At 43.5% G+C, this 27,856-nt stretch overlaps 1 protein-coding gene across 1 annotated transcript; it reads left to right on the top strand.

Annotated features, from left to right (window-relative positions):
• The first annotated feature begins 3,680 nt into the window (after positions 1 to 3,680).
• colgalt2b (collagen beta(1-O)galactosyltransferase 2b) lies at positions 3,681 to 26,243 on the top strand. Its single transcript, XM_080878228.1, has 12 exons — positions 3,681 to 4,012; positions 15,636 to 15,746; positions 15,870 to 15,987; positions 17,019 to 17,153; positions 17,242 to 17,446; positions 18,721 to 18,840; positions 19,171 to 19,244; positions 19,503 to 19,609; positions 19,913 to 20,045; positions 21,324 to 21,451; positions 21,589 to 21,795; positions 25,087 to 26,243. The coding sequence occupies exons 1-12, from the start codon at positions 3,777 to 3,779 to the stop codon at positions 25,358 to 25,360; spliced, it is 1,848 nt and encodes a 615-aa protein (XP_080734354.1). The 5' UTR covers positions 3,681 to 3,776; the 3' UTR covers positions 25,361 to 26,243.
• Positions 26,244 to 27,856: the final 1,613 nt, after the last annotated feature.

A 27,856-nucleotide genomic window follows, 5' to 3' on the forward strand; every position in this document is an offset into this window, starting at 1 on the left:
ACACGGTTTTCTAGTTTTTCAGTTAGGAAGGATTTACCCTTCTATTTCAAGCCAGAGCAGAGAAAGCACGGTTATTTAAGCAACCACAGTTTAACAAACCCAGAACCTTGGCAGCTTTTAAAACACATTTCTTCCAAACATGAGGGGAAAAAAAGAGACAGTTCAGCTCTATCTGTCATCCACAGATCAGTTACAGCAAAGACAAATGGCTTCACGTCAAGTACGCAACCAAAATTACAAAGCAGATGTTTTGCTGTGACAGAAGAGCGAATTCAAGCCAGCGGTGCCTAAAACTGACGCTGGTCCAGCAGGGCGAGGTTGTTCTCCGAGAGCTGCAGAGAAAGTGCAGAGTACAGTGACTAACACGGGTTTATGAGCATTTTCTTCTTTTTTAGGCTGAAACCTGAAGACTCCCGGTCCAGATTGGCCAGAGATTGGACCTAAATGTTGATGCTGTTTATGTGGCCCTGAGAAAGCTGCCATCATCCTCATCTCTGACCTTTTTTAAAACAGCTGTGTGTAGCAATAAAAAGGACAGGTCCAAAATTTGTAAGGGTGGGGTGTCAGGACTGTAATTCGGAATCGCTCTTCATGTCTTTGGGAAAGCACTAGAGGGAGCTGAGGCATCACGCAGACAGAGAGCATCCAGCAGCAGACAACATGGCAGAATACTCTCATTACCAGGTGGCAGAGATCCTAGCTTACATAAACACAACTGTGTCAAGACAGGGACAGCAGTAAGCCGGCTTTGTCTGTCTGTCTGTGTCTGTCTGCTATAATTAAAACAGGTTACCCGAGGGTTACTGTAATCATATAAGAGCAGAAGATATAATATCATAATAGGATGTAGAGATGGCTGTAGAGAGGCTGACTTTTGGAGTGCAAGGCGAAGCATTTTAGACACACTAAGCGAGTGGACTGTGACTTTCTGCCTCTGTATCTGAAATGTTCTCATATGAGTTTGACACATTTTCCTCATGTGATTGGATAGTTAGACACTTTGTTTTTATTCAAAGAAAAAAGGCCTCCAGTGTGGCTTTAAACACTTTTAAATGTCATCACAGACTTCAGTTTTAGACCTGCCATTTAACTTGGGTCTCCTCTTTGATTGGAGGAAACGGAATCTTTGTCTGATGATAATGTGTTTTACATTATTTTCCATTGTATGTATTGTTGTTTTTGGTTGGTTTGTCTTCTATATCTGTACAAAGGTTTTGCAGGGTAACATGTGGAGATAAATATTCTTGTGTAGAAGTTCTTTGAAAAACCTTCAGGTTTTAAAATGAAAAAGAAAAGACACCCAAGTTTTCAGTTAAGAATGTCAGTCCACAAAGAAACGTTTATGGGAAATAGACTGCTTCTTATATAGCGCTTTTCTACTCTTCTGAGCACTCAAAGCACTTTACACAACTTGTGCATTCACCCATTCACACAAGCACATTTTCTAAGCGCTTTCTAACTAACATTCACACACACATTCATACTTTGATGGATGCATCGGAGAGCAATTTGGGGTTAGTTTCTTGTCCAAGGATATTTGGCATGCAGACTAGGGGAAGCCGGGAATCGAATCACCAACCTTCCGATCAACAGATGACCTGCTCTACCACCAGAGCTACAGAGCTACATCCCTTCACTTATCAGAATAAATTTAAATTTAAGGATGTCTACAAATATAAAGAATGATTGATCCTTTTCAGGGCCACAGGTGGGGCTGGAGCCTATCACAGCTGTTTTAGGGCAAGAGGCAGGGTACACCCTGTTTGTCACAAGGCTAACACATAGACACAGACAACCATTTGCACTCATATTCACACCTATAGGTAATTTAGATTTCCCATTTAACGTATCCACACTAACTGGATTTCTTTGGGAGGGCACTTGGAGAAAACCCATGCAAACACAGGGAGAACATGCAAACTCTGCACAGAAAGACCCCGGCCTGATGCAAGAACCTTCTTGCTATGAGGCAACGTTGCTAACCACCCTCATTCTTTATGTTTTTTCGTCTGAACAGCCAGACTTTCTTGTTTTTTTAAAACAGTTCTCCAGCTTTCTGAAGCTCTTTTCTTGAAACATTGACTGCTTTTGACTCTGCTTTCAGTCCTGGTACTTGTACCTGACCATTTTTGTTAAATGTAATGAATCATTCAAGCATAAAAATGGCACTTAACTCAAGGGATGAATCAATTTAATGTCTAGAGATAAACAGCAACTGTGGAAATAATCATTTTTAAATCGTATCTTCAGTGTTTGCACCAGTGAGATGATTCATTAACAAATGTGAGAAAAACTTACAAGTCGAGGACAAAACAGAAGTGTGAGGCCTGAAAATATCTACAGCAGTGTGAGAATATCTGAAAGTCATGTCCTCAGGAAACAGAGAAAATCCAGGAAAGACCTGAGAGATGATCTGAACCTTCAGCTCATCCATTTACTGCTAATTGAAACCTGGAAACCTGGAGAGCAGTCCCTTCTTTCGAATGTTGGAACACTGAGCTACTACTCAAGAACTGGACTGAAAGTTGGTGGAAACAGGCCTGACAGACAGATGAATCCACATTTAAAAATTTTAGTTCAAACCATCATCAGTGCGAATGGAGAAAGTCAGGAGGGAGGTACAACAGTGAGTGTCTGCAGCCATCTGTACAACAGACCTCAGCATTACTGAAGCAATGTGGGGTCATTCTGACAGAGCACAGAGAAAAAGGCAAAAACATCCAAAGAAGAGCTTTAAATGTCCTTCAAGAAGACTGGAGAACTATTCCTGAAGACCCTCAGAGAGCTGGTAGAGAGCTGCTCACACCAAACATCACTGCTGCTCACTTTCAAGGGCTGCCTTTGTCTCATATACTATATTTCCGTTTACGTTTAAATGTTTGAGTAAATCAATGCTTCTATTTGCCATTTTTCTAACAAATGATAAAAGATTCGGGTTGGCTGCAGAGTTTTGCACCGTGCTGTAAGAATTTCAGAGGGAAAAAAGTGCAGCACTCTGCGAAGTGCAGCACTCTGATGTCAGAGTTGATGACTTCATGGTCTCCAACTCTGCGGCATCCAGAAGGCTGTCAAGGCTCCAGACGTGGAAAAGGAAAGAAACATTTAGGAAAACGTGCAGGAATGAGGAGAAGTATAGCGAGCGGGGCTCACTTACCCCAGCTTACTAAATGGATATATAGCGCTTTTCTAGTTCCTAAGGACCCAAAAAGCGCTTTACATTATCCACCCATTCACACACAGGTGATGGCAAGCTGCATTGTAGCCACAGCCACCCTGGGGCGCACTGACAGAGGCGAGGCTGCCGGACACTGGCGCCCCCGGGCCCTCTGACCACCAGCAGTAGGCAACGGGTGAAGTGTCTTGTCCAAGGACACAACGACCGAGACTGTCCAAGCCGGGGCTCGAACCGACAACCTTCCGATTATAAGGCGAACTCCCAACTCTTGAGCCACGATCGCCCCTAAACACTGATAGAGATGATTTAAGAATCATCAGCTTACTGTAAGGAGGCAATTTATTAGAATCCAAGGTGTTCAGTGAGACTCTGGATAATAATGATTATTATGAGTAAATTGAGAAGTTTGATGAGGGCTCCACGGCAGCAGCAGCCCTCGGGGATGTAGGAGGAGTAAGGAGGTGTGGAGACCTACACCCACCCACACCTTCCTTCCTCTCTCCCTCCCTCCCTCCCTCCCAGTGGCAGCGTGGCTGATCCTCGGCTCACTCCTCTCTCTCTGCCTCACTCTCTGGACTCGCGGCGGATTTTGGAAGCGACGATGCGAGCTGCCCGGACTGCGGGAGCCGGTGTGCTGTGGGCGCTGCTGTGCGCTCTGGTGCCCGGCGGGGTGTCGGAGCTGGTGACGGCGGTGCAGGAGCAGGTCAAGCCCGAGTCCTCCCTGCTGAAGCCCAAGGTTATGATCGCCATCGTGGCTCGTAACGCGGCGCACAGCCTGCCATACTACCTGGGCTGCATCGAGAGGCTGGAGTACCCGAAAGAGCGCATAGCGATCTGGTGAGAGCCGCACTCACAGGCTGCAAACCCTGGTTTTATTTCGGGCAGTGGCCCGTAGATTCTCAGCGCACACCCAGGAGCTACATGATGCTGAGCATCTGTAACGAGAAGCAGCGGGTGTGCGCGTTAATTCTTGGAAACCTCCGAGACCTGTTGCAGAGTTTTATGATGTACTTAACTCGCGTGTCTGCCGGCATCCAAATTGCACACTGTGGGAGAAGATGAAAGGGCTGCTGTGCATGTTAGGTTCGACTTAACCCTTAATCACGGTTCCTTCTGTCTGATTCAGCACAAACCTGCGGAAACGGGGCTTTAAAGCAGCGGGGCTGCCGGGTATGAAGGGGCCTCACCCCAGGTGAGGTCCTGTGTTCCGTTTGGTCTCATAGAGCTGACTGTGATAATAAAAAGCAGGTGAAGGGGATAAAAGGAAACACTGAGCTGGTCTGACAGCAGGACGGGAAGTCATGCGTAAACTGTGTGTGTGTGTGTGTGTGTGTGTGTGTGTGTGTGTGTGTGTGTGTGTGTGTGTGTGTGTGTGTGTGTGTGTGCCCCCAGGATGTGGGTTCTGCGGGCTGATGGATCATATCAAAGATGGGTGATTTCTGGCTTCCACAGGCTTAAATATCCAAGTGCAAAACATGTGAAATGGCAGATAGAAACAGCTCTGTGTTGAAGCTTTGCAATGTTGTTGGCATTGGTCTCCGGCTTTCGGTGTTTTCCTTTGTTTCCCAGCCTTCCCTTGCCGAATGTCTTGCTTTTCTTTGCAGAGAGTCTAATTGAAAGACCCTCAGGAGAATACACAGAGGCACTAGAGGGACTCACAAAGAGGAGGGAGGCTTCATTACACAGCAAAGTGCCTGAGATGCCATGGCTTTGTGAGTGGTTTAGGGCCCCATCAGCTACGACAGGCATCTCTGTACCTTGCAGTCAAAGTAGAAGCACAAAAAAGCTTTACGTTCTTGAAACATAACAGCACCTAACACACGTCTGTTTTAGGTGCAGCTGATTAAAATATTTCCACTAACATCCATCTGGTGATGTAAGAGGATGTGAACAGTATAAGTATAACAGTATAATACTTTGAGCAACACCTCCAGAACACTGAGTCTGTAATATGTGGTGCTGCCTTATTGTAATTTGAAGGAGGAGTAATTGGAAACAGTGAAACAGTTTTAATGTTTATAAAGTTCTTATTTTTCTAAGTTAACAAAAAGTGTCTGTGTGGTTAAGTCGGTCCGGAAAATGACATGTTTCACTGCAGCTCTGTGCTTCTCTGCTGTCATCATTACTGTTACCCATCGTGTAAGCCAAACCACCCAATGAATGCCCAATTGTAGTTCAGTTATCCCTAAACACATAAATACGCGTCAGAGCGTTTTACAGCATTTTTTACAAAACTCATTACTGCTGTGCGACAGCTTCAAACCCAAACATCAGAGTGTCCGAAGCTCCTCAGATAGATGGGTGATGCAAACACTTTGAGAATAAAACAGTAACACAAATTCCTTCTGATGACCTCAACATTACTGCATCTGAGCTGTTATTTTATATTATATGTTTGACTGTGGACTGCTTGGACAAATAGAGACATGAGTTTGGAGTTCCCATAAGGTAAGAGCCAAAGACTCTGTGGTTTAATGTTGCACAGCCATCCCGGAGCGTAGCTGGTGTGCTTTACTACCATCCTCAGCTTGTCTATGGGCCAAGTGATAAAACCTAAAGGGAAAGTTTGTGGCTGTGAAGCTTCACTTTTGTGAGGGGACACGGTGTTCCTCACTGTACTCGCTCTCGGAATCTTCATGCTTGAACACCACAGAGGACTGTTTTCTTTCTCCATACCCGTTTCATAAAATGCAGTCCAATAGGAACAGATCGGGAAAGGTGGTGAAGGATTCAGGTGATTTTTAGAGGGAGACACTGGAAAGACCAATGTTTTAAGTGAGAGTCCTCTCTAGTCTTCAGTAAAATAAGCTCACGGTACTTAAATTAAAAAAAAATCTAAAATTGTTTGTTCCTTAAATATTTTCCACTGGATCCACGGCTTTTTAATAACATAAAATATGATGTCAAATTGAGAAGCTTCTTTAGCTTTTAGAGTTTTGAATCCTTTGTCTTCAAGTATTTTTGTCCGCTTTAAATCATCTGGGTAAGGTCACACAGCTATTTCTAATGCAAGATTTTCTCCTGACAGGGCTGTGGATGTTGGGATGACCATTTCATTTTATTCCAGTTTCTATGGCAATCTGATCATCCGCTCAGATCTTCACCACTCTCTACCAGTTTTGGGAAGGTCAGACAAAACTGCCCGCCTGTAAAAGTTTTCCCCCTACAAGCGGGCACAGGTCTCACAGAGAAGTGGCAGTGGCTTGAAAAAAGCTCTCACACCGCTGCTAAAGAATGAAAGAATGCAGGGAATTAGCAAGAGAGGGGGCAGCTGTGCAGAGAGAAGGTAGTCAACAATGGTAGCAGGTTAGTTAATCCACATTCCCACACTAGCTCCACCAAATCTGCTCTCCTCGATCCTCTTGTTGTTTTTCTCCTTTCGGGCACTGAAAGAGAAATGTGCCGATGTTTAGAAAGGCTAACAATAAGGTCAGAGAAACTGGATTTAAGCGTCAAACTCAGTGACTCATCAAGGGCGTTGCCATCTCTGTGATTTATAGGCACGGACATGACGGGAAACAATGAAATTAGATTGCTTGTATTTCTTCTGATGCTTCTTGTAACAGTAGGAGGAAACAAGGTTGAGTTGAGATTACTTCATGCTTTATCTTTGGCCAGTTAAAAGTTTTAAGAGTTTCACCTTCAAAGGAGGCGATGGAGATTTCCCCGTACACTGAACTGTGTTTATGTTTGATGCACAATGCATGAAAAACCTCAAACTCAGCACAGCCTCCTATTAGTTTCCTGCTAATGCTGCTTTTCGCTGGCTGCCGGCTGTGTGTTGCCTGCAGGCTGTGTTCATCTGAAGCGCTTTCCCAGGTGCTCAGTTGGAGGTCGTGATGATTTGTGGACCCAATCTGGAAAATAGAGCGCCAGCATCGCTGCCTTTTCCCAGGGGGACTCTCTTTTTCACTTTCATAATGTCGTGTTGTTTATTATCCTGTAAAGCCACTTAACCCATATTTATGACCGTCACTGCACTTTATACTCAGACACAATGGGGAATGGTCCTTGTGGTATGTTTTTTATAGCGTTTAACATAATGAGCAGTTCTTGTCATTACATTTCATTGATAGAAATATTGCACAGCTGCAAAATAACAGGGAACGCTAAAAAGCCAACCACAGCTATTATTTTATTTTTTCTAAATAATGAGATAATTGCAAGTCCTCATGTACCCAAAAGCCTCAGGCACCATGAGTGTAAAAGTTCGCAATGTTCCACGGCTGTGTGAATACATGCTGAAGGCCTTGGTGAACAGTGTGCCGTGTACTCTGGAGATCCTGCCAGGTATGCCACGGTATCTTTGATCTATCATGTCATTATGACATCACGAAAAGATCCGATGTGCGTCACGTGACATAACGTGACATATGCAATCAGAGTTAGGTAGTAATAATACATCTCCCTCTCTGGTTTATTCACTACATTCATTTATTAGTTATTATTCATCTCTGGCGATATCTTCCCCAGTGCAGCTTTTGTCCATTCTCCATCCTCTCACCCCCAACAGGTCGCAGCAGAGGTTTCTTCCTGCTGAAAGCGTTTTCTTCCTTCCTTCTGTCGCCACGTGCCTGCTTATAGGCGTTGATTGTTAAAGTTCCTCTGTGTTATTGTTGGCTCAAACACACAAAATTCTCTTGCGAATGCAGTTCTTTGCATTCACAGTACAGAACTAGTTTTCTGTCATATTGTACAGTAAAAGCTGAGTGTAGCTGTGATGCTGTGCAGGATTATCAGTACATAGTTTCTTTCTTTTAGCCCTTTGCTCACCAGGCTTTTTATATTCCCTCTGACTGATACAGTGGAGGAAAGTGGAAAGAATAAAACGGGCTTAGACGTTTATTGGTTTTGGAGCGCGGAGCAGATTTGCCGTGCCAGGTGTGTTACCTCGGGGCTCATTCCTCTGTGGAATTGCACCAGTGAAGGAGAAATTGTTCTTGGTTTTGTTGGGACAGAGCGGGACTTTTCAGAAGAGCAGCTCCTCCGAGCGTATGGAATAAATTTTGAGGACGGGATAAACTGTTGTGAGTTAGTGCTGACAGCGTGGGCATTTGTGAATGATTAGAAAAGTGCTTTTTTATTTCCCAAGTTTTTTTTACTAAGGAAAAATATGAGTGTGTCTAATGATCTCCTTAGTTCTGCTACAAGTATGACTGGATTTTCAAGCATGTGCACAGCATCTCTTCTCACATCAACCCTGTGTGTTTGATGTGGACATGTGTGTGTTCTGTTAGACACATAATGATTGTGTGTTCCACTCTGCTCCTTTGGCTCTGCCCCAGTTTTCCATTTACTTCCCCTTTATAACCACCAGGCCCACAGTGAGCCAGAAACAGTCCATGATCATCTCTTACCTCCCACTCATTATCACTTGAAAACTGCAGTCACATCCAGTCCATGGGAAACTTTAAAATCTCTTCAAACATCTGCTCTGATTTTTTAAAATAAATTCCAGAAACACAAGGTGACATTTTCCAGATAAGCAGCTGGTAATGACACAAACTCAGTGGAGCAGACGAAACTCTTTTCTTCTCAGCTGCAGCACAGTTTGCTTTGCAAACGTGAAGTTATCCTAAACCGATTTGATCTGAGCACAAGATGCATGTTTAGCGTGGTCACATTTTTTCTTGCATCTTGAAAGCTTTCTGGAAACAGGGCTTTTATTTAACACCAGCCCATTAGGTGGTATTAGTAGAAGTTATTACAGTATGTGGCCCTCCGACTATTTTCTAAACGCAGTAACTTCGAAGGTTAATCTTTGCCAGCCCCGCGCTCAGCCTTACCATCCAACTCTCTGTGAAGTTGAAAGGACGCAGCCGATATTTTACCCGATAACAGACCGGCCCCGTAGCAACAGGCTCTTCATGGGAATGTCTTCTCTCTAGCATCGACATATTTGTTCAATCTAGTGAAATAAACAAAGATGATTTACTCTCCAATCCCTCAGCCTCTTCTTCAAGCTCTCTTTCTCGCTCTCTCTCCCCCCCCCGGAGTGGAAATGATTGTTCCCGTGCTGGACTCCAGACGGTGAATTCTTGCTTAGATGCCCCATGTGCTCCGCAGCACCTCAGCAGCATGGTCAGACGTTGGCAGCACACCAGCAGTAGAATTTGCAAATACCTAAACACAATGGCAGCTTGGTATTGTCTATAGGATGAGGGAGGCCTGAGTATGAAATTAGATTAGTTGAAGTCGAGGGACATTCAGAGGGAGGCAAGAACGAATTAGTCGGGTAAAGAATTTAGAAAAACATTTTCATAACTAGTATGATATTCATTAGACTTAAGCGTCACTTTACTGACTTGTCTCCTGCCCCACTGTGTCCTTTCCACTCTTTCCCTGACATCCTTCTGGTCCTCCATCTCTTCTTCCATCTCAACGTTTTGCTGATTTTCTCTCTCTCTGTCTTTCTGGTCATTTTAACCTCCAACTTTTCTTTTTACAGTAAGAAAGTATTGATGTAATTCACCGGCCGAACGTACTTTACACGTTTACACATGTTAACTCTACATATCCGTAACATTAGAGCACATATTTAGGGTTTTGGTGCCAAAAAAAGCCAAAACTCACCTGAGATTAACTTGAAAAAACTGAGAATAGCTTCCTGTGAACACTGAGATGGTGTCCTGTGAGTTTAAAAAATAGATTCAGGGAGACATACGCAACCATACACAGTCATATCAACAGCATATAGAGCAGTATGTTGAGATAATTCTGTGAAACTGATCAGTTAAACTTTGTCTTATGAGTTTTTTAAATCATGAAAATTTCATACTAGAGCCTGGGATTGCCACTTTTTAGTGTATCATCTTGTTGTAGTATATTTGCTGGTTGCTGCCGCTTTAAATGCATGTCTTACTTCTAGCTGCTCCCTTGTCAAAGCTCTTTCATACATGCATTCTTTTGAGTTATTCAGATTCAGAAGCTTCAGTCAGCAGCTTGATCCACAAGGATGACCAAAATAGGACAGATGCACACGCAAGAACTGTATTAGTTTATAATATATGATTATTAATTACATGTAAACAGGATCTAAAAGCAAAATTATGTACTTCACTTTAAACCATTTTGAGATAATTATATAATTATAAGTTTATTGAGTTGACTAAAATGTGAATGGATGTCTTTCTGTATATGTGGGCTCTGGCCTCTGTAACTGCCGTGGTAAGAAAACTCGTGTATCACATGTCACATGATTTCATGCGTAGAGGCAGATTGAATGATAGAATCCTTTGACCTTTACATGATATTAAAGCGAGAACCATATGAATTTCAAATCCTTCTTGTCGAGATCTCAGGTAGAGCGCTTTGCTCTCAGACTGCAGGCTTGTATGAGAGGGGCTCATTTCTTCTGTGCTTCAGTGCTGTCCTTCTCTAACATTTGATGACTATCTTTTTCGAGCCTTGAATATGAATGCCAGAAATTACACTACAGTGTGAGTCTGTTGGCCTTGGGTACTTTTGTTGACCCTGAAAGTCATGAGGAATTTCAGTCCAGACGTCTCAGCTCACCGCTCCCTACTCTTCTCTGTTCTTCCTCCATCTCTCTCTGACCATCCACCCCCACCCCTTTCCCCTTTGCCCCGCCGGGCCGTCAAGAAGCCGACAGCCACGTCAGCCTACGGACTGTATAGCAAAGTCAACCCAAAGAAGCACACCCTGTATCATAGTTATTATGTTTTAAAGGCATCAGTGTTCACGCCTGTAAGAGGTACTCTTACTCCCTAATTAAATGCAGCACCCAGTCATTATTGGCAGTGATATTAGATAGTTTATTGAATAAACAGTCAGCTGATACTAGCCTCCTGGGCCTTTCAGAACTGTGTTTACCTCAATGGGCCAATCTCAGAGTCAAGCCTCTGTGCTTAAAGTCAGAATATCTGGCTCACCTTTCTGGCTTGGATAACCATAAGGAAGAGTGTGTGAAATAATGTTGGTAATCATTTTTATGCAATGTTATTACAAAACATTGCCCAGAGTCTTTAAATTTTTGACTCCTTTATGAACATTTTTTAAAATGATTTGTTTTTGTCGTGCCTCACTCTGTTTGTCTCACGTGTAACACTGTGTGCACGTGCTACTTTGATTGCTTTATTTTACACTAATCCACTGCTCGTACACCAGCCCTGTGAAACATGAAATCTGGGGTCCGTATGAGATGGGAATGCAGCACGTGATTGGTCCAATGGGGATTAAAGTTTAAAAGGCAGATTGCTGAAAAGCTCTTATGGAAGAACAAATATCTTCCATAAAGTGATAGAGAGAAGGAGTGATGGGATGTGTAGGTGAGGCTTCAGGAAGCATGTGCTATCCAGATGCTGAGCCTAACCCCAAAGCTGCAGGCAACAGAATAATGAGGCTGCAGCTTACCCTAACCTTAAAAAACGGTGATGAGGGGACAGTATCGGGCAAGAGAGGAAAATAAAAAGGGTGTGGAATGATGAAGAAGGGGGATATAAATCCAAGATCCTAAATTGTTGCATTTACCCAGTTATTGAATCGTGTTGCATCCCTGTGCATCAACGCCTGCACATCCATTTTTATCTTACTTCCCATAGCTAGAGGGACAAAAAGCTGCAGAGGTTTAAGTATCATCTCAGCACAGCTGAAGGATTTGAAAGAAACTGCAGGGGCTCTTTGAGGTCTCGCTGATCCAGCCTAAAGGTAGAGGAAATCCACCAGAAAGGATGATAGTTGCCTTGTAATAAAGAATGAATGCAGTAAGATCGAATGAGTTGGAGCCCCGGCTGTTCGGCAAACGTGATGAGGAGCAGAAAATGAGGTCGACTCTGGGTAAGTGTGTTTTCTGTGTCCCCATACACAGAAGCCTCGGTCTGTTTGTTTCACATGTGCACATTGTGTGCACATGGTGCTTGGATTCATACATTGCTAAGTTTCTCATGTTCAGAAATCATAAGGAACACTAAGATGCAATGTTGGTAATGGAAAATCCCAGTGTGCTCGGAGCTCTTAGTGCTCAGAGGGGCTGGGCTGCAGGAGCGGCAGCCAAACAGGATGTGTTTCAGGGGGAAAGAGTCAGAAAGCAAACTTAATTCTAAAGCAGCTGCGGATCATTCTCAATAGCTTAATTTGTATTTATGTACCCAGACGGAAGCTGTGATGCTGCACACGGTTACTGTAAAAATACTATAAATGCTAATGTTTTATGTATCAGGACATTATAGAAATAATCCTTAGCAGGTCTAACATTAGGAAAATACAACCTCAGATAAATAGAAACACATAAATAGAAACACTGTCTTTTTATTTATTCAAGAAGAACAGCCAAGCTGCAGAATCAGTGTGTGAAACACAGGCAGGTGCTGCTAATCAACTGCACTTCATTAACTGATCTTCAGTCAGTGTGAGCACCCAGCAGTGCCAACAAAACTAATGAGGAACAACATTATCAATGATCCTAATCATAAGGCCAGCGACCTGAGCTGAAGGTCAGATGATGAAGGTCAGAAAAAACCCCCTCAAGATTTCCATCTCAGAGTCCACAGTTTGGGTCATACTATGTAAAACTGCAAGTTTTCTGGAACAATGTTCTTTGGATAGATCCAAGTGGAGATGCAAATACCTCGTATCAACTGTAAAGCCGGTGGTGGAGGGCGTGAGTTTGTCTCGCAGCCACAGGACCTGTGCACCTTACAGGCATCGAGTGGACCATGAAATCCTCTGTATATATCGAGTCAAGTGTGATGTCTGTCCCACGGTCAAAGCTGGGACCAAACTGGGTCATACAACTGGACAATGATCCTAAGCACAGCAGCAAATCTCCAGCAGAACAGATGAAAAAGAAAAGAATCAAGCTGCTGCAGCGGTCCAAAGTCCAGACCTCAAGCTGACAGTCAAAGAGCTGTGCATAAATTAATTCCCCAAAACTTCAATGAATGAACTGAAGCAACTTTGTAAAGATGAGTGGGCCAAAATTCCTCCACAGTGATGAGAGAGACTGATAAAGTCACACAGAAAACAGTTTCTTTGAGTTCTTACAGCCAAAGTTGTTTCTACCAGCTATTGAATAAGTAACATTCAACGTATGTATAGTATACTTTTAGGCTTTAGCTACAAATTCCTCTTAACAGAGGACAATTATTCTAAAATCGGTCATTCCCATATTTTCCAAACCATTTGTAAGAGGCTGCAGACTGTTTGCTGCTTATTTGAAGACACCCATCAACCTTCAGTTGGCCGGTTACCTGGACACAGCATCCTGCCAAAAAGAGCCTATAAAAATAAAATAGAACTCTGCAGACATTTAGACCCTTGCAGATTGAACAAAAGCATCATTAGTATTTTAATATGGTGTGGGCAAAACAAAGCCAGGACAATCTTTGGTTTGGAAGTGATTTTAATGAGCTCTGTGAGGTATTCACTAAAGTGCTCAGTCTTAACTGAAAACAGTTTAAAATGATTTTTTACAGCATATGTTTACCAAACACAAAGCCACTTTTCTTCTCCTTTCACTTTCAGTCATTCGTTCCTCGCATCTCGCCCATCGTTCGTGTCCCATCCGTGCACGTGCTCCCTGTACGTTACGTCCCCGTTTCTCGTGCCTCGCATTGTTATTTTTGTCAAACTTCCGCCTGGAGCTGGATCTGTTCGTCAGAGCTGGCATGTGGGAACATATTCATGTCCTGGAGCGAAATGCTGTTTAGCAGATGAAAAAATGTGTAATGTGTGGGCACATCTGCTTATTACCAGGTGTTTCAGTGTGTTCAGCAGCTATTCATCAAGAGCTTCTTTCTGCCTTTGTTGCTCTCTTGCTTAGAATTGTGCACCTGCTTTTACTTACGTTTGACTTTCGACGCACTCGGGCAGACGGGTATATTTAAAATGTCCAAACACAGGCATGCTGCTGTAAAACACAGCTCTGAACATCCTCGTGGTCTGCCGCACACATCTACAAGTACTGACGTGCACACACCACACATGCTGTTAGAGTTATTGATCATATAGCTTGTGGTTCTCTCCAGCTGTTCATGTCGGACGGAGAGTTTATTGGCCCGATTGAAGTTGACTTAAAGCCCAAACATAAGCTCGCCCTGATGGTCGGACTAACCTCCGTGTACAATGCAAGACTGCACATCTGTTTTCTTCACGGATGTAATTTATTTACATGTAATTATATGAAGATAATGAGCATGTAAGCAAATGCTTATTGTACAGAGAGCAGGTGTGTGTGTGTGTGTGTGTGTGTGTGTGTGTGTGTGTGTGTGTGTGTGTGTGTGTGTGTGTGTGTGTGTGTGTGTGTGTGTGTGTGTGAAATATGGAAGGAGAAGACAGGAGCGAAGTTTGGGCGTGTTGGTGTTTCTGTCTCTGTTCATCCAGACTAAAACTGGGTGTGATTTTGGAGACAGTACAGTAGGGAATATTACAGCAAGCAGTGGAAAACTCCATCTGTGTGTGTTTGTACACACACATTCAAATGGCTTCTGCTTCCAGATCTGTTGACCTCTCCTCCTTAAGTGACATTTTAAAAGTAAAGTGAGTTTGTGGCAGGTGACGTTTATTTTTCTGCTGCCCCAAAAAGTGAAGTGATCGCAAAAACTACAACGAGGGCATGTTTATGGTCTTAAGATCTCTCGCACAGATTTATATATCCACACAAGCTCCCGCTCACACATACAGTAGTCACACTGTCTCCTCTGAGTCAGCTGTTAGCTCAAGTGGAAATCTTTGCAAAGAAAGAGTGCAAACCACAGGGTGACACCCCGATGCTTACAGGTATTTCTGCTGTTTTTCGGGGTCTAAATCTGTTTATGTATTCATATGGGATCATATCATAAACAGTTTTTCTTTAAGTTATAACTTTGGACATGTTTTAGGGTTAGGGTGAGGCTTGACAGAAGTAATTGCATTGTAACATTTTATTGTTTGCTCCAATAACATTGCATCAACATTCACAATTTAATGAAGCTAAAGACAGTTGTAGCTACAGTTATTCCTGCTTTTTTAAGTCTTTGTGCCCAAAGTTGGAGTGGTTTAATGATTCTCTTTGTCAGCGCTAATAATTGTTCAAAACCTAGCAGTCAGGCTTAAAGCAGGGTTATGGTAGGCTTGCAGTAACACTTCCCTGCATGGTGACTCATGAGACTTTGCCTGTTCTCCAGCACTGCAGTTAATTAGGCAGCAAAGAGGCTCTGCAACACTGAAACTGCCTGCTGTAACAACGGACAGTACTTAGGAAGAAACACTCTTCCCTTGACATGGAAGAGAGTACCTACCTCTTCCATGTTACATCAAGCTGACCACAGTCTGCAGTTCTGAGCGTTGTGTTCGACTCTTCTTCACTTCCTCTTGTTTCTGCACAGTGAAAACAGTCCTGGCGTGGTGTGCTCAGGAGAAGTGTTCAGCAGATGCGTGTGAACAAGCTGTGCTGTTGTTTCTCCAGTTGAACTTGTGGCTGTTCATTGAATGGAGTCCTGTGTTGTCTGCGTTGGTCATTTAGGGCAGCGACAGACCATAATGTGGACAACAGCACCGCCATGTTAAGAGAATGGCTGAAGAGAGCTCAGCACGTCTACCACTACGTGGAGTGGAGACCGATGGAGGAGCCGAGGTAAATCTACGAGAATTACTCATCAGACCTGTTTAGAGCAAGTCTAGTTCCTCCTCTCTTCATCAGTCATTTGTGCCCATTGATGGGATAGTGGACACTGAAAAAGTGTGTTTTTTCTCTCAGGTCCTACACAGACGAATGGGGCCCTAAACACTGGCCTCCTTCCAGATTCAACCATGTAATGAAGCTAAGGCAGGCTGCTCTGAAGGCCGCCCGGGAACGATGGGCTGACTACATCCTGGTAACCTCTTTAGTTTAAATTTAAATGTGCAGTAGGTATTTACCCTGAAGCTCTTTCCCCAGAATCTAGAAGCAGAGCCAGTATCCCGCTGAGTGCTTACAGCCATATTAAACCTCAGAACAAAATCAAATCAGCCAATGACATTTGCACCAGTGGATCATTCTGGTGGCTGGTTGTGTGCTGCTGTGATCCTTAAAGGCAGGGGTGTCAAACATAAGGCCCGTGAACCAGAATCAGCCCAGCAAGGACTCCAATCTGACCTGCTTGATAGCTTTTTTAGGATGTGAAAGAGGGCTCAAACTTAGGACTGATTTTTAATGGGGGTTTACAGCTTTACCGATAAAGGCGTTGTGTAGCTCATTTATGTGCACCAAAGTAAATAAGTAAAACAAAAGAAATTTCCATTTTTTACGATCAACTGTAGAAATGTCATTTTTTTTTGTTCGACAATGGGTCCAGAGAAAAAAGAAAGACATTTTCTGCGAATCAGCACAAACTTTTATTTCACAGACACATTAATTTCTTGCATTCTAAGCCCAAATAGTCGTGCTAACAGAGGCCTTTTGTTCACTACAGCAGCTTTTCTTTATCATGTAGAAAACCTGAGACGATATTTAAACATATCTCAGGGATTCAGTCTGTAGTTTAACTTCTTTACTCTGACAGAAACTTAATAACAAAGTGTGCCGTATGTGTAAAGCAGACGCCAAACAGCTAACGTTTATGTGATTTGTGTGTTTGAAGTGATATTATGTTTAGCTTTGTTTGCAGTGAGAGCATTAAATCATTTTTAGATGTGTACACAATGGTGTAAAATTACTTTTTATATTTAAATGGTTTGTTTTGTCTGATGTACAATGTAAAATATATCAGTTAAAGCTTTTTACATTTTGACGGTTAATTAATTTTTGAGTGCTGTTTTTTTGAAGAAGCTGTGACTGTGTTCAAGCTAACATCTGCGTATATGAAATCTCTGTAATTTCATGTTTCGTGTTCTTTGTTTGTAATTGCTCTCGCCTGCTCCTCTTCAGTTTGTGGACAGCGACAACCTGCTGACTAATCCTCGCGTGCTGAACCTGATGATGGCGGAGAACTTAACCTTGGTGGCTCCCATGTTAGAATCGCGCTCTCTTTACTCTAACTTCTGGTGTGGCATGACTCCACAGGTACAGTTAAATTCAACCCTCCGTCCATCCACTAATCCGGATTTATTAATTAGCCTGCCGTTTTTTTAAACTCCGTCCTTCATGTCAGGGTTACTACAAGCGAACCCCAGACTACCAGCCAATCAGGGAGTGGAAGCGGCTCGGCTGCTTCCCTGTTCCCATGGTGCACAGCACCTTCCTATTGGACCTGCGTCGTGAATCCAGCAGGGACCTGGCTTTCTACCCCCCTCACCCAGACTACAGCTGGGCATTTGATGACATCATAGTTTTTGCCTTCTCGGCACGTCAAGCAGGTCAGTTTGAATCTCCCTGCTCGCAGCAGACCACAAAAGGAGAGAAATGCCTTATGGCAGCTTCACCGTGTTGAACTCTGAGCTATCTATGACTTCATTCATGCACCTGCATTTTTTTGCAAACTTTTTTATTGTGCAGATGTTTACTGTTGTATAACACAGAGCGTTTCATTGGTTTCATGCACATGCGTCAAATTAAGGTAAATGAGCAAGAGAGTAAGATAAATGGATCCATGTGTCTTCTTTGCTGAACATGGGGGAGGTTTGTAAGTGTGTGCAACCAAATCAGTGTTTGTGGATTTGCATAATCCGATATGGAACAAATGCGACTGTTAGGATTGATCTTCTGGAAGAAGGAAAAGCACTAACAGATGCAAACCCGAAGACACAGAAAGAAACAAAGACGTCTTCTTCAAAATTTGTTTCAGCATGTATAGCTGTGCATTTAGGTGCCTGCAGTTGTGCATTATTTCACTGCACGTGTTAGACCGGAATCATTCACAAATGTAATAAAATCTCAAACGTTCTGCAGCATTGAAACATGTTTGGGCATAAACAAGGCACCATCAACAGCTCATACACTGATAAGACCGATTATGTCCACCTGCCTAATACTGTGGTGGGGAATAGAGATGTTGCCCGTTGAAGCATGGACTCCAGTCGACCCGTGAAGCTGTGCTGTGGTATCTGCTTGTGCAGATACCAATGTTTGCAGCAGATCCTCTCGGTCCTGTTAGCTGTGAGCTGGAGATTCCATGGATCCTTGGGCTGCAACTGGGGAATTTGGGGGTGGAGTCAACATCTCAAACTTTTCTGATACCTTTCTATCAGCATGAACTGTTTCTGCAGTTTGAGCAACAGCAGCTCGTCTGCTGGTGGGCCGGCCTTCGCTCCCCACGTGATTCAGTGAGCCTTGGCCGCCCATGACCCTGTTGCTGGGTCGCCACTCTTCCTTCCCTGGACCTTTTTATAGATACTGACGGCTGCAGAGATAATCAGTGTTATTCACTTCACCTGTCAGTGGTAATAATGTCCTGCCCGATCAGTGTATTTATATGATTTCAAGCCTGTGCAGCCTCTCGCTTTCATTCAGGTTGTGATTGGGAAGAGTTTCTGTTTGGTTTCAGAGATTATTTACTGTGTGCACGTGAGAGGAGGGGCGAGGGCCCCAAGTAGTCTAATTTGGGTCAAGAGGTTATGTTTACATCCCTGTGTGTGTGTGTGTGTGTGTGTGTGTGTGTGTGTGTGTGTGTGTGTGTGTGTGTGTGTGTTAGGTGTGCAGATGTATGTGTGTAACAGAGAGCACTATGGCTTCCTGCCCGTCCCTCTCAAGGCACAGCAAAATGTTGAAGATGAAAGCGAGAGTTTCATACACACCATCACAGAGGCTCTGAGTGAGTACAAACACACTCTATTACACACTTATTGTGACTGCTATCTGTCATTCCTTGATTACTCCGCCTCTCAGCCTGGCTTCTTCTCTTTCTTGACCGCCATGACCTTCCATGATTGCGATCTTGCTGCCCTCCCCGCTCTGTTTATCCATGCCACCCCCATTTCTTCTTGTTTTCTTTCCCTTTGACTTCTGTTACTACTCCTCCCTCTGCTGAGCTTTCATATGAGCCTAATCAAATGAACCATCACAATCAAGAGGAAGTTCAGGCTTTTACTAATCCTGTTTATCCTGTTATAACCCTTCACCTCCCTCCTCTCTGTGTCAACAGTTGACCACGATATCGAGCCGTCCGAGTATTTGTACTCTCCACCATCCCCCCAGAGCAGGATGGGCTTTGATGAAGTGAGTTAAAAAATGCTTGTGCCCAGAATGCTGACTTAGAGTAATCTGATTACATGTAAATTAAGAGCAAAATGTTATATATAGTGTACATTAGTTTATACTGTCACATTTTAATGATTAAATCCTTCATGTTTATGGTTAAAAATCATTTTTTCTGTGAGTGCTGGCTCTGCCCAGAGGAACAAGAGTGCAACCAAAACTGTCTCTTTGCACTTTCACAGTTTTTTCTTATGTCTCTTATTTTCTTTGCTTGCTTAGATTTTCTTGATCAACCTCAAGCGCCGGCTGGACAGAAGCACCAGGATGTTGAAAACAATGGCCGCACTGGGGCTTCACTCCACGCTGATAGACGCAGTGGACGGGAAGTACGATCCAGACAAACACCTATCCATGAATCCGATGATGATTAAATCCAAGCCATACATTCTTTAATTTAGTCACAAAAGCGTGTTTTTATGCTACAGATACTTTGCTTTTGTAGAAATACACTTGACTGGTTTTTCCTCCTCTGCTTATTTTAATCCACAAATGAGAATGTTCTAGTCCCTTTTCCTGTGTTTATTTGCACGGCACCGCGGCTGTTTTTACTGATGACTAACAAAGCAGTGAGTGTAAACTGTAGATATATGATGTTTTTCATCGTTTTTTCAATCTGTTCCCTCTCTCAGGGCTTTGAATACGTCCCAGCTGCAGAGGTTGGGAATAGAGATGTTGCCAGGCTATAAGGACCCGTACTCTGGTCGGGTACTGACCAGAGGGGAGATCGGCTGCTTCCTCAGCCATCACTCTATATGGACACAGGTGAGGCCAGGGAGAGCAAAAGCACTAAATCAGATAAAGAAGGTTCTGTAAAAGTGTTCAAACTTAAAAGCATCGATTCCACTTGCTTAAGTTTTGTTTTACTGAATACTTAATTCCTTCAGAGTAGCTGGTGTCTGACACTCTGATATTAAAATTAATATAATGATTTATTAATTAACAGAAAAAACTTTGAGATCATTTGATATATATTTATATTATATTATATCGAATATATTTGTAGTTGGATGCTGTCACTGCTGCTTAAAGTGGTGTTTCAAGTAAGATAACTCTTTATTGTCATTGCGCAGTCATTTCTATTACAATAGTACAATGAAACTGGAAAGTGCTGAATCCTCTAGTGTACTTGATTTTTCACAAGGCTTTATGTAGACCTGTGAAATCTCTTTTTCTCATGACTGAGTGGCTTTGATTAAATAAGTAACACTATGAAAAGGAGGTGCTTTGTAAGTTTGAGAAGAGCTCACAGAGGGAGCAGGAAACATAGGGAGCTATTTGATGTACAGAGACTGGTGCCTGACTTCATGACCTACATGAACAGATCAAGTCAAATCAAGTGCCTTTTTTGTCATTTCAACAATGTGCAGTGATACAGTACACAGTTGAAGTGAGACTACGTTCCTCCAAGACCTTGGTGCTACATATAACAGACAATCAACACAGGACTACATAAAGTGCAAGTGTGAACAAATTGCAAACATGCAGACACAAGACAGTGCAATACCAGACAGAACAAAATGATATGGAAACAAGACAGTGCACTAGTTATGTGCAAAAGACTGAGCATTGTGTAGAAGTAAACATGAACACCACTTGTTTTGGTGTCCATGTGGCTCAGAAGTCGCAATGAAAAGCACAAAAACTGCACAATTTTGGTCCAGAGTGGCCATTGCTGTGTCGCCACCCCCCATCTGAAATCTTAGAGCACGTGGCATTCCTAGGCAGTCTCCCATCTAAATACTAACCAGACCTGACGCCGCTTAGCTTCTGAGATCAGACACGTTCAGGTGTGCTCAGGGTGGTATGGCTGTAAGCTGTTAATCGCACTCATGACTGTCCAAAGAAGAGACAGACAGACACAGCATCGTTGATTGCTACAGTAAAACGAGGAAAAACCAACACTGAGTTAAGGTGACTCAGCTTTTCGGTTTTAAAAAAACAGTCACCGCAGAAAACGATGGCCAAAAATCAATCTAAGGAGAGCAGCACTCGTGGCATGCTTTCATTTTAACCCCAGTGTTTGTGTTTTGTCACCATCAGGTGGTGGAGCGTGACCTCCAGAAGGTTCTTGTCTTAGAGGATGACGTGAGGTTTGAGCCCAGGTTTAAGCGACGGCTGCAGGCTATAATGGATGACACAGACAACACCCAGCTGGACTGGGACCTGATGTGAGATCACCTGCTTGACATTAGCTATATTCAGATCAGAAATCTTCTGGTTTTTCATTATTTTTATGAATGCGTGTCATTCAAGCACATTTAAACAAAGCCTGGTTAAAGCTGCATTTGTCTTGGTCTGTTTTCAGCTACGTGGGCCGTAAACGCATGCAGGTGCAGCAGCCGGAGCGGTCAGTGGAGGGTGTAAACAACCTAGTCGAGGCTGACTACTCCTACTGGACGCTCGGCTACGCACTGTCACACCGAGGGGCCAGAAAGCTGCTGGCTGCTCAGCCTTTGCCTAAGATGCTCCCTGTTGACGAGTTCCTGCCCATCATGTTCAACAAACACCCCAAGTCTGTCTTTACGACCCTCCTCTTTAATTTTAAATTACAGCGATTACGTGAAATGTGCTTAATCTGATACACTGTAAATAACATGGATGGGATGCAGAGGAAGAGGGTTTTATTTAAGGACTGCACAACGGTACAGGACACAACGCCTCTGTGTGATACTCAGACAAAGACCCTTTAGACGGTCTGGTTTCTGAACAGACAGGCAAATATTTACTGAGGACCACAAATAGATGATCGCAGGTGCACTGCACTCTTACCTAAGAGTAGATCAGGTGATCCACGTGGAGAGGATGACATAGCCAAGGCTAAATTTAAAAGTGTATGGACTTTTGGCATGCGTGGATCCAGTTTATGCATAAAAAGTCATACTCAAAGGACAATGAAGCAGCACAGAAATAAAGCAGTTTCTATGCAGTAATTATCTATACATAGACATGGACACGCGTGCGCATGTCTCTGTTGTGATTTTTAGACTGCACGGCAGTGTGCAGATTTCTAATTTGTGCTCTGGTGGTGAACCACAACATCTGTCTGTTATGTTCTTTGTAATGTCTCTGCTTCCATCATTTTTCACTTTCCCTTGTCCCGTTTTCTTTGCTTTTCTCACCAGCACCAGCTCATTCCCCCTCTCTGTGCTCCTCGCCCACAGGGCTGGGATTGTTCTGGGGGTTCACTGGGTACGGTGCCTTACATGAGACACAATGCCGGCTTTTCTCTTTCGTTTTTTTTTTTCCTTGGGAATTCCTGCTCAGCCCCCCCCCCCCCCCCCCCCCCCCCCCCCCCCCTTATTTTAGCGTAGCACCTTCATTGCCACGCTGTGGCGTCCACTCTTCTTGGCTCTCCTTTTTTTTCGCCATTCTTTGCACGTTCTCCTTAGCGCTTTATTACATTCTCCTCTGCAAAATTTACTTCTTTGTACACCTCCTGCGTCCCTGTGTCACCCACGTCTCCACCCCCTTCCTCCTCTCTCTTTGAGGAATGTAGACCAGCACGGCTTTTCCTGCTGGTTGTGGAAAGAGGGACAGGATTCCCATTGATAGAGTTCCCAGTGTGGGGGTGTGCATAAGATGAACACTGTGCAAGTGTGTGTGTTACTATATAAATATATGGCGATGTGTGTCCAGCGTGGAGTGTATAGATTACTACACAAATACGCTGTGTGTATTCAACAGTGAGAGAGTTTGTGAGGGAAATGTGGAAAAGTGTGCGGGGGAAAAAGTGCCATGTGTTGTACGATACTAGCGCGTAAACAGCAGGGGTTATCAGCTCCATTTTTCGTGTGGGATTTTGTTGTCTTCCATCCCCGTCTTTGCTCACAAATACACAAAAACAGGAGAAAGAGGAATATCTGACAGTGAAGCCAGAGTGAAAGACCTCATTGTGTGGAAGAGGCAGCAGCTCCTTTCAGCACTAATAAAGGTGTAGGGTTTCACTGTCCTTGTGGAGTGTTAACGGGCTTTTAACGTGTGATTAGAACTGCCTGGTCTGTTTCATGTAAGTGAGATTTTGAAAAAGATAAACACACCACAAACCAAATACAGGGAGTGCAGAATTATTAGGCAAGTTGTATTTTTGAGGAATAATTTTATTATTGAACAACAACCATGTTCTCAATGAACCCAAAAAACTCATTAATATCAAAGCTGAATGTTTTTGGAAGTAGCTTTTAGTTTGTTTTTAGTTTTAGCTATTTTAGGGGGATATCTGTGTGTGCAGGTGACTATTACTGTGCATAATTATTAGGCAACTTAACAAAAAACAAATATATACCCATTTCAATTATTTATTTTTACCAGTGACACCAATATAACATCTCCACATTCACAAACATACATTTCTGACAAAAACAAATCAGCGACCAATATAGCCACCTTTCTTTGCAAGGACACTCAAAAGCCTGCCATCCATGGATTCTGTCAGTGTTTTGATCTGTTCACCATCAACATTGCGTGCAGCAGCAACCACAGCCTCCCAGACACTGTTCAGAGAGGTGTACTGTTTTCCCTCCTTGTAAATCTCACATTTGATGATGGACCACAGGTTCTCAATGGGGTTCAGATCAGGTGAACAAGGAGGCCATGTCATTAGTTTTTCTTCTTTTATACCCTTTCTTGCCAGCCACGCTGTGGAGTACTTGGACGCGTGTGATGGCGCATTGTCCTGCATGAAAATCATGTTTTTCTTGAAGGATGCAGACTTCTTCCTGTACCACTGCTTGAAGAAGGTGTCTTCCAGAAACTGGCAGTAGGACTGGGAGTTGAGCTTGACTCCATCCTCAACCCGAAAAGGTCCCACAAGCTCATCTTTGATGATACCAGCCCAAACCAGTACTCCACCTCCACCTTGCTGGCGTCTGAGTCGGACTGGAGCTCTCTGCCCTTTACCAATCCAGCCACGGGCCCATCCACCTGGCCCATCAAGACTCACTCTCATTTCATCAGTCCATAAAACCTTAGAAAAATCAGTCTTGAGATATTTCTTGGCCCAGTCTTGACGTTTCAGCTTGTGTGTCTTGTTCAGTGGTGGTCGTCTTTCAGCCTTTCTTACCTTGTCCATGTCTCTGAGTATTGCACACCTTGTGCTTTTGGGCACTCCAGTGATGTTGCAGCTCTGAAATATGGCCAAACTGGTGGCAAGTGGCATCTTGGCAGCTGCACGCTTGACTTTTCTCAGTTCATGGGCAGTTATTTTGCGCCTTGGTTTTTCCACATGCTTCTTGCGACCCTGTTGACTATTTTGAATGAAACGCTTGATTGTTCGATGATCACGCTTCAGAAGCTTTGCAATTTTGAGACTGCTGCATCCCTCTGCAAGATATCTCACTATTTTTGACTTTTCTGAGCCTGTCAAGTCCTTCTTTTGACCCATTTTGCCAAAGGAAAGGACGTTGCCTAATAATTATGCACACCTGATATAGGGTGTTGATGTCATTAGACCATACCCCTTCTCATTACAGAGATGCACATCACCTAATATGCTTAATTGGTAGTAGGCTTTCGAGCCTATACAGCTTGGAGTAAGACAACATGCATGAAGAGGATGATGTGGACAAAATACTCATTTGCCTAATAATTCTGCACTCCCTGTATATTCACTTTTACTGTGCTTTATTTAAATATTAAGAGGTGTGGCGCAATATTTCTATCCATATAGCGTCTCCTCTGACTTCATGTACAAAGAATATGGGTTCTTGTCTGCAGCCAAAGTAAAACAAACTTGCTGTTATCATCATGAAGTTTGTTTCAACATTGTCTCTTATGCCCCTCCTCTTCCTCTCCTCTATATTCTCAGCGTTGAGTACATGTCTCACTTTGGGCCCCGAGACCTGAAGGCCTTCTCCGTGGAGCCGCTGCTCATCTATCCCACACACTACACCGGAGAGCCGGGGTACATCAGCGACACCGAGACCTCCACCATTTGGGACGATGATGCCGTGGCGACAGACTGGGACCGGCAGCACGCCCGCAAAACGGCCCAGCAGGGTCGCATCCGGCCCGTGGCGCAAAACAGCGTGACGGGAGACTCGCCGCCTCCTGCGGCCCGAGCGTCGCGTGATGAACTGTGATACGGAGACTCGAAGAGAAAGACTCGTGTTTAGAAAAAACACACAGTGAATGCCATGCGTACACACACTGAAAAGACAGTACAAGCAGACACTCTGTGCATGCATAGCACAGGTGTCCAAACGGATAAAGGCAGTATTGAGCTGTCAGCCTTGTCTGCTACCTGAGGAGGCACAGAGGACGCACAGAGGAAGAGGATGGGATGAAGAAACTGGGACGAGGGCCAGCAGGCGTTTGACAAAAGCTTTATTTATTTCCCACTTGCCTCCTCTCAGCATGTGGAGACCGTTGGGCCTGAAAAAAATCCAAGCGACACATGGAAGACAACTAGCATCATTTGCAGGGTGTGAAAAAAAAATCACAATTGAAATTTATATTTTATTTAAAGAAAACAGATGTGTTTTAGTGGAAGAATAAAAGAAACTAAAAGCTTTCCTAAAACAACTCTGTAAGCTTTAAGCGTGAGAAACTGCCCATCAGCATCCCTTTGGTGTTATTGCGTGTGCGTGTGGACATATGCACGTGTTTATAGAGCTGAACATGTGTGGGAGGAGGGAGGCTGATGTATCGTACCCAAGAGTGTCACTGCTTCAAATGATGTCAGAAGCACACAAAGTAAATAAAAGTCCTTTTCTCGCCACGCGGGGGGGTAACAGACCCAAAGTCTCTGCTGTGCAGCAGGCTGGACCTGCTGGTTAGGAATTCAGAGCGCCAGTCTCACACTACATAACGCCTGAATGATGCGTGATATGCCGTTTCAGACACATGCTTTTGCAATTATGTGTGCTAAATATTTAGGAAAAACTGGATTATCAAAAGTTTTCATGTCCACATGGTCTTTGTTCAGTTGTGCTGCTGGGCTGAACTAATAAAACTTCTTCTCTATTTCTGTGTTTTCATTGACTCTGCAGGATAAACTGATGCAGATGTTATCTGTCTGTCTTCTTACAGAAATTAGGTTATTATTGTGTGTGTGTGTGAGAGTGAGTGTGTTATTCCTGTGGGACTAACAGAGCTTCCACTAAGTAATGCATATTATCGTGTATTCGGTTGAACAGCAAACATAAACGTTGCTACTTTGTTCCCATGATCTTCTGCTGTCTCCTCCAGTGGAAGTCGAGGCTTTTGCTCCTCATGGAATCACACAAATTGTGGTGAAGCCTGCACACAGCTCCAACCTCCCAGTAATTTTAAAGGTTAGAATGGTGACCATGTGCAGGACTACACTGTCCTCCACTATTTGTCTTTCACCTCAGTGGCTGAGTGAAATTCAGCTCCAAACTTTATAGTTTCTGCAAATGCAAGATCTGACAGAGAAAAGGGTGGAAGGGGAAATGGGCAAGCAGGGTGGGGGTGGCGGAGTTTTTATGGGATCTTGTGAGATAGAGAGTAAGAAATGGAAAGAGCCTGTAATTGATTATTGAGCACAAAGCTCTCCTCCCGTCTTAGCTCATGCTTTTGCTCTCATTGCACCAAGACTTTAAAATGATCTGAGCGACCTCAGACATCCGTCAGCTTGAATTATGTTTAAGTCTAACCTGAAGATGCACCTCTGTCCTCTCATTTTCTGTGCAGTTGGTGTTTTTATGTGTAGAAGCAGTGTGGGAGCCTTCTTCTGTCTTTACTGTAAAACACCATATACATACACACATACACATGTTGGTTTACTTGTTTCTACTATATTAATCCTGGTTCATGCAGCACTAACCAGACCTTACCTAATACAGCTGTTATGTCCTGAAGTTGCTTCTTATTCATTTCAGTTTACCTCAGGTGTCCCCCCCTCTTTTCTTTTCCTTTAGAAGAGAGATTGTGCTGCTCTCTGGTGGCCACGTGTGATACAGCAATTGAATGCTACGTGTTGCTTAATGAGGACTGTCACGTGGACATAACATAACCACATATGCTAAGATCCAGATCATGGTCAAATCGACAATGTAAGACATAAATAAAATATTTTACACCACAATTTGCTAAAACACATACAAATATTGAGTTGGAGCCCTCTCTCGTGTGCTGTGCATATTTCCAAACTGCATCATTTGAAAACACAGAAATTTGGGGCCTGGTCTACCACATGTGATGTTTGCATGCGTTTAGCTGGATGATGCAAACATGAAACATAGCGGAAGAGCTGCAAGTGGACAGCTCTGCTCATAACTCCCGTGTTGACAGGGAAGCAGATTCTGCATTGAGGTAAGAGATTTTACAGTTTTTACGATATTTTTTGGCTCAGATTTTATATCCAGTCAACATAACTCGGCTCTTTATTACCTGAAAAATTGAGCAGGTGCTGCAGCAGTTTTGTAGCAGGGCCCTTAGACATTTAATATTGTCACATACAGCACCTTGCACTTTATTAATAATGCAGTAGACCCAAAAGCCTGCTTGTCCTGCAGTGTGTTACACATGTCTGTGTTTGTGTGGAAGCTCACATATGCATGCATGCTTTTCTGCAAAATGTGAATGTTTGTGTGTTAGTGTAAGTATGTGTGCTG

This window comes from Rhamphochromis sp. 'chilingali' (genome assembly GCF_963969265.1).
Source record: "Rhamphochromis sp. 'chilingali' genome assembly, chromosome: 3".
In the NCBI taxonomy this organism is placed as follows: domain Eukaryota; kingdom Metazoa; phylum Chordata; class Actinopteri; order Cichliformes; family Cichlidae; genus Rhamphochromis; species Rhamphochromis sp. 'chilingali'.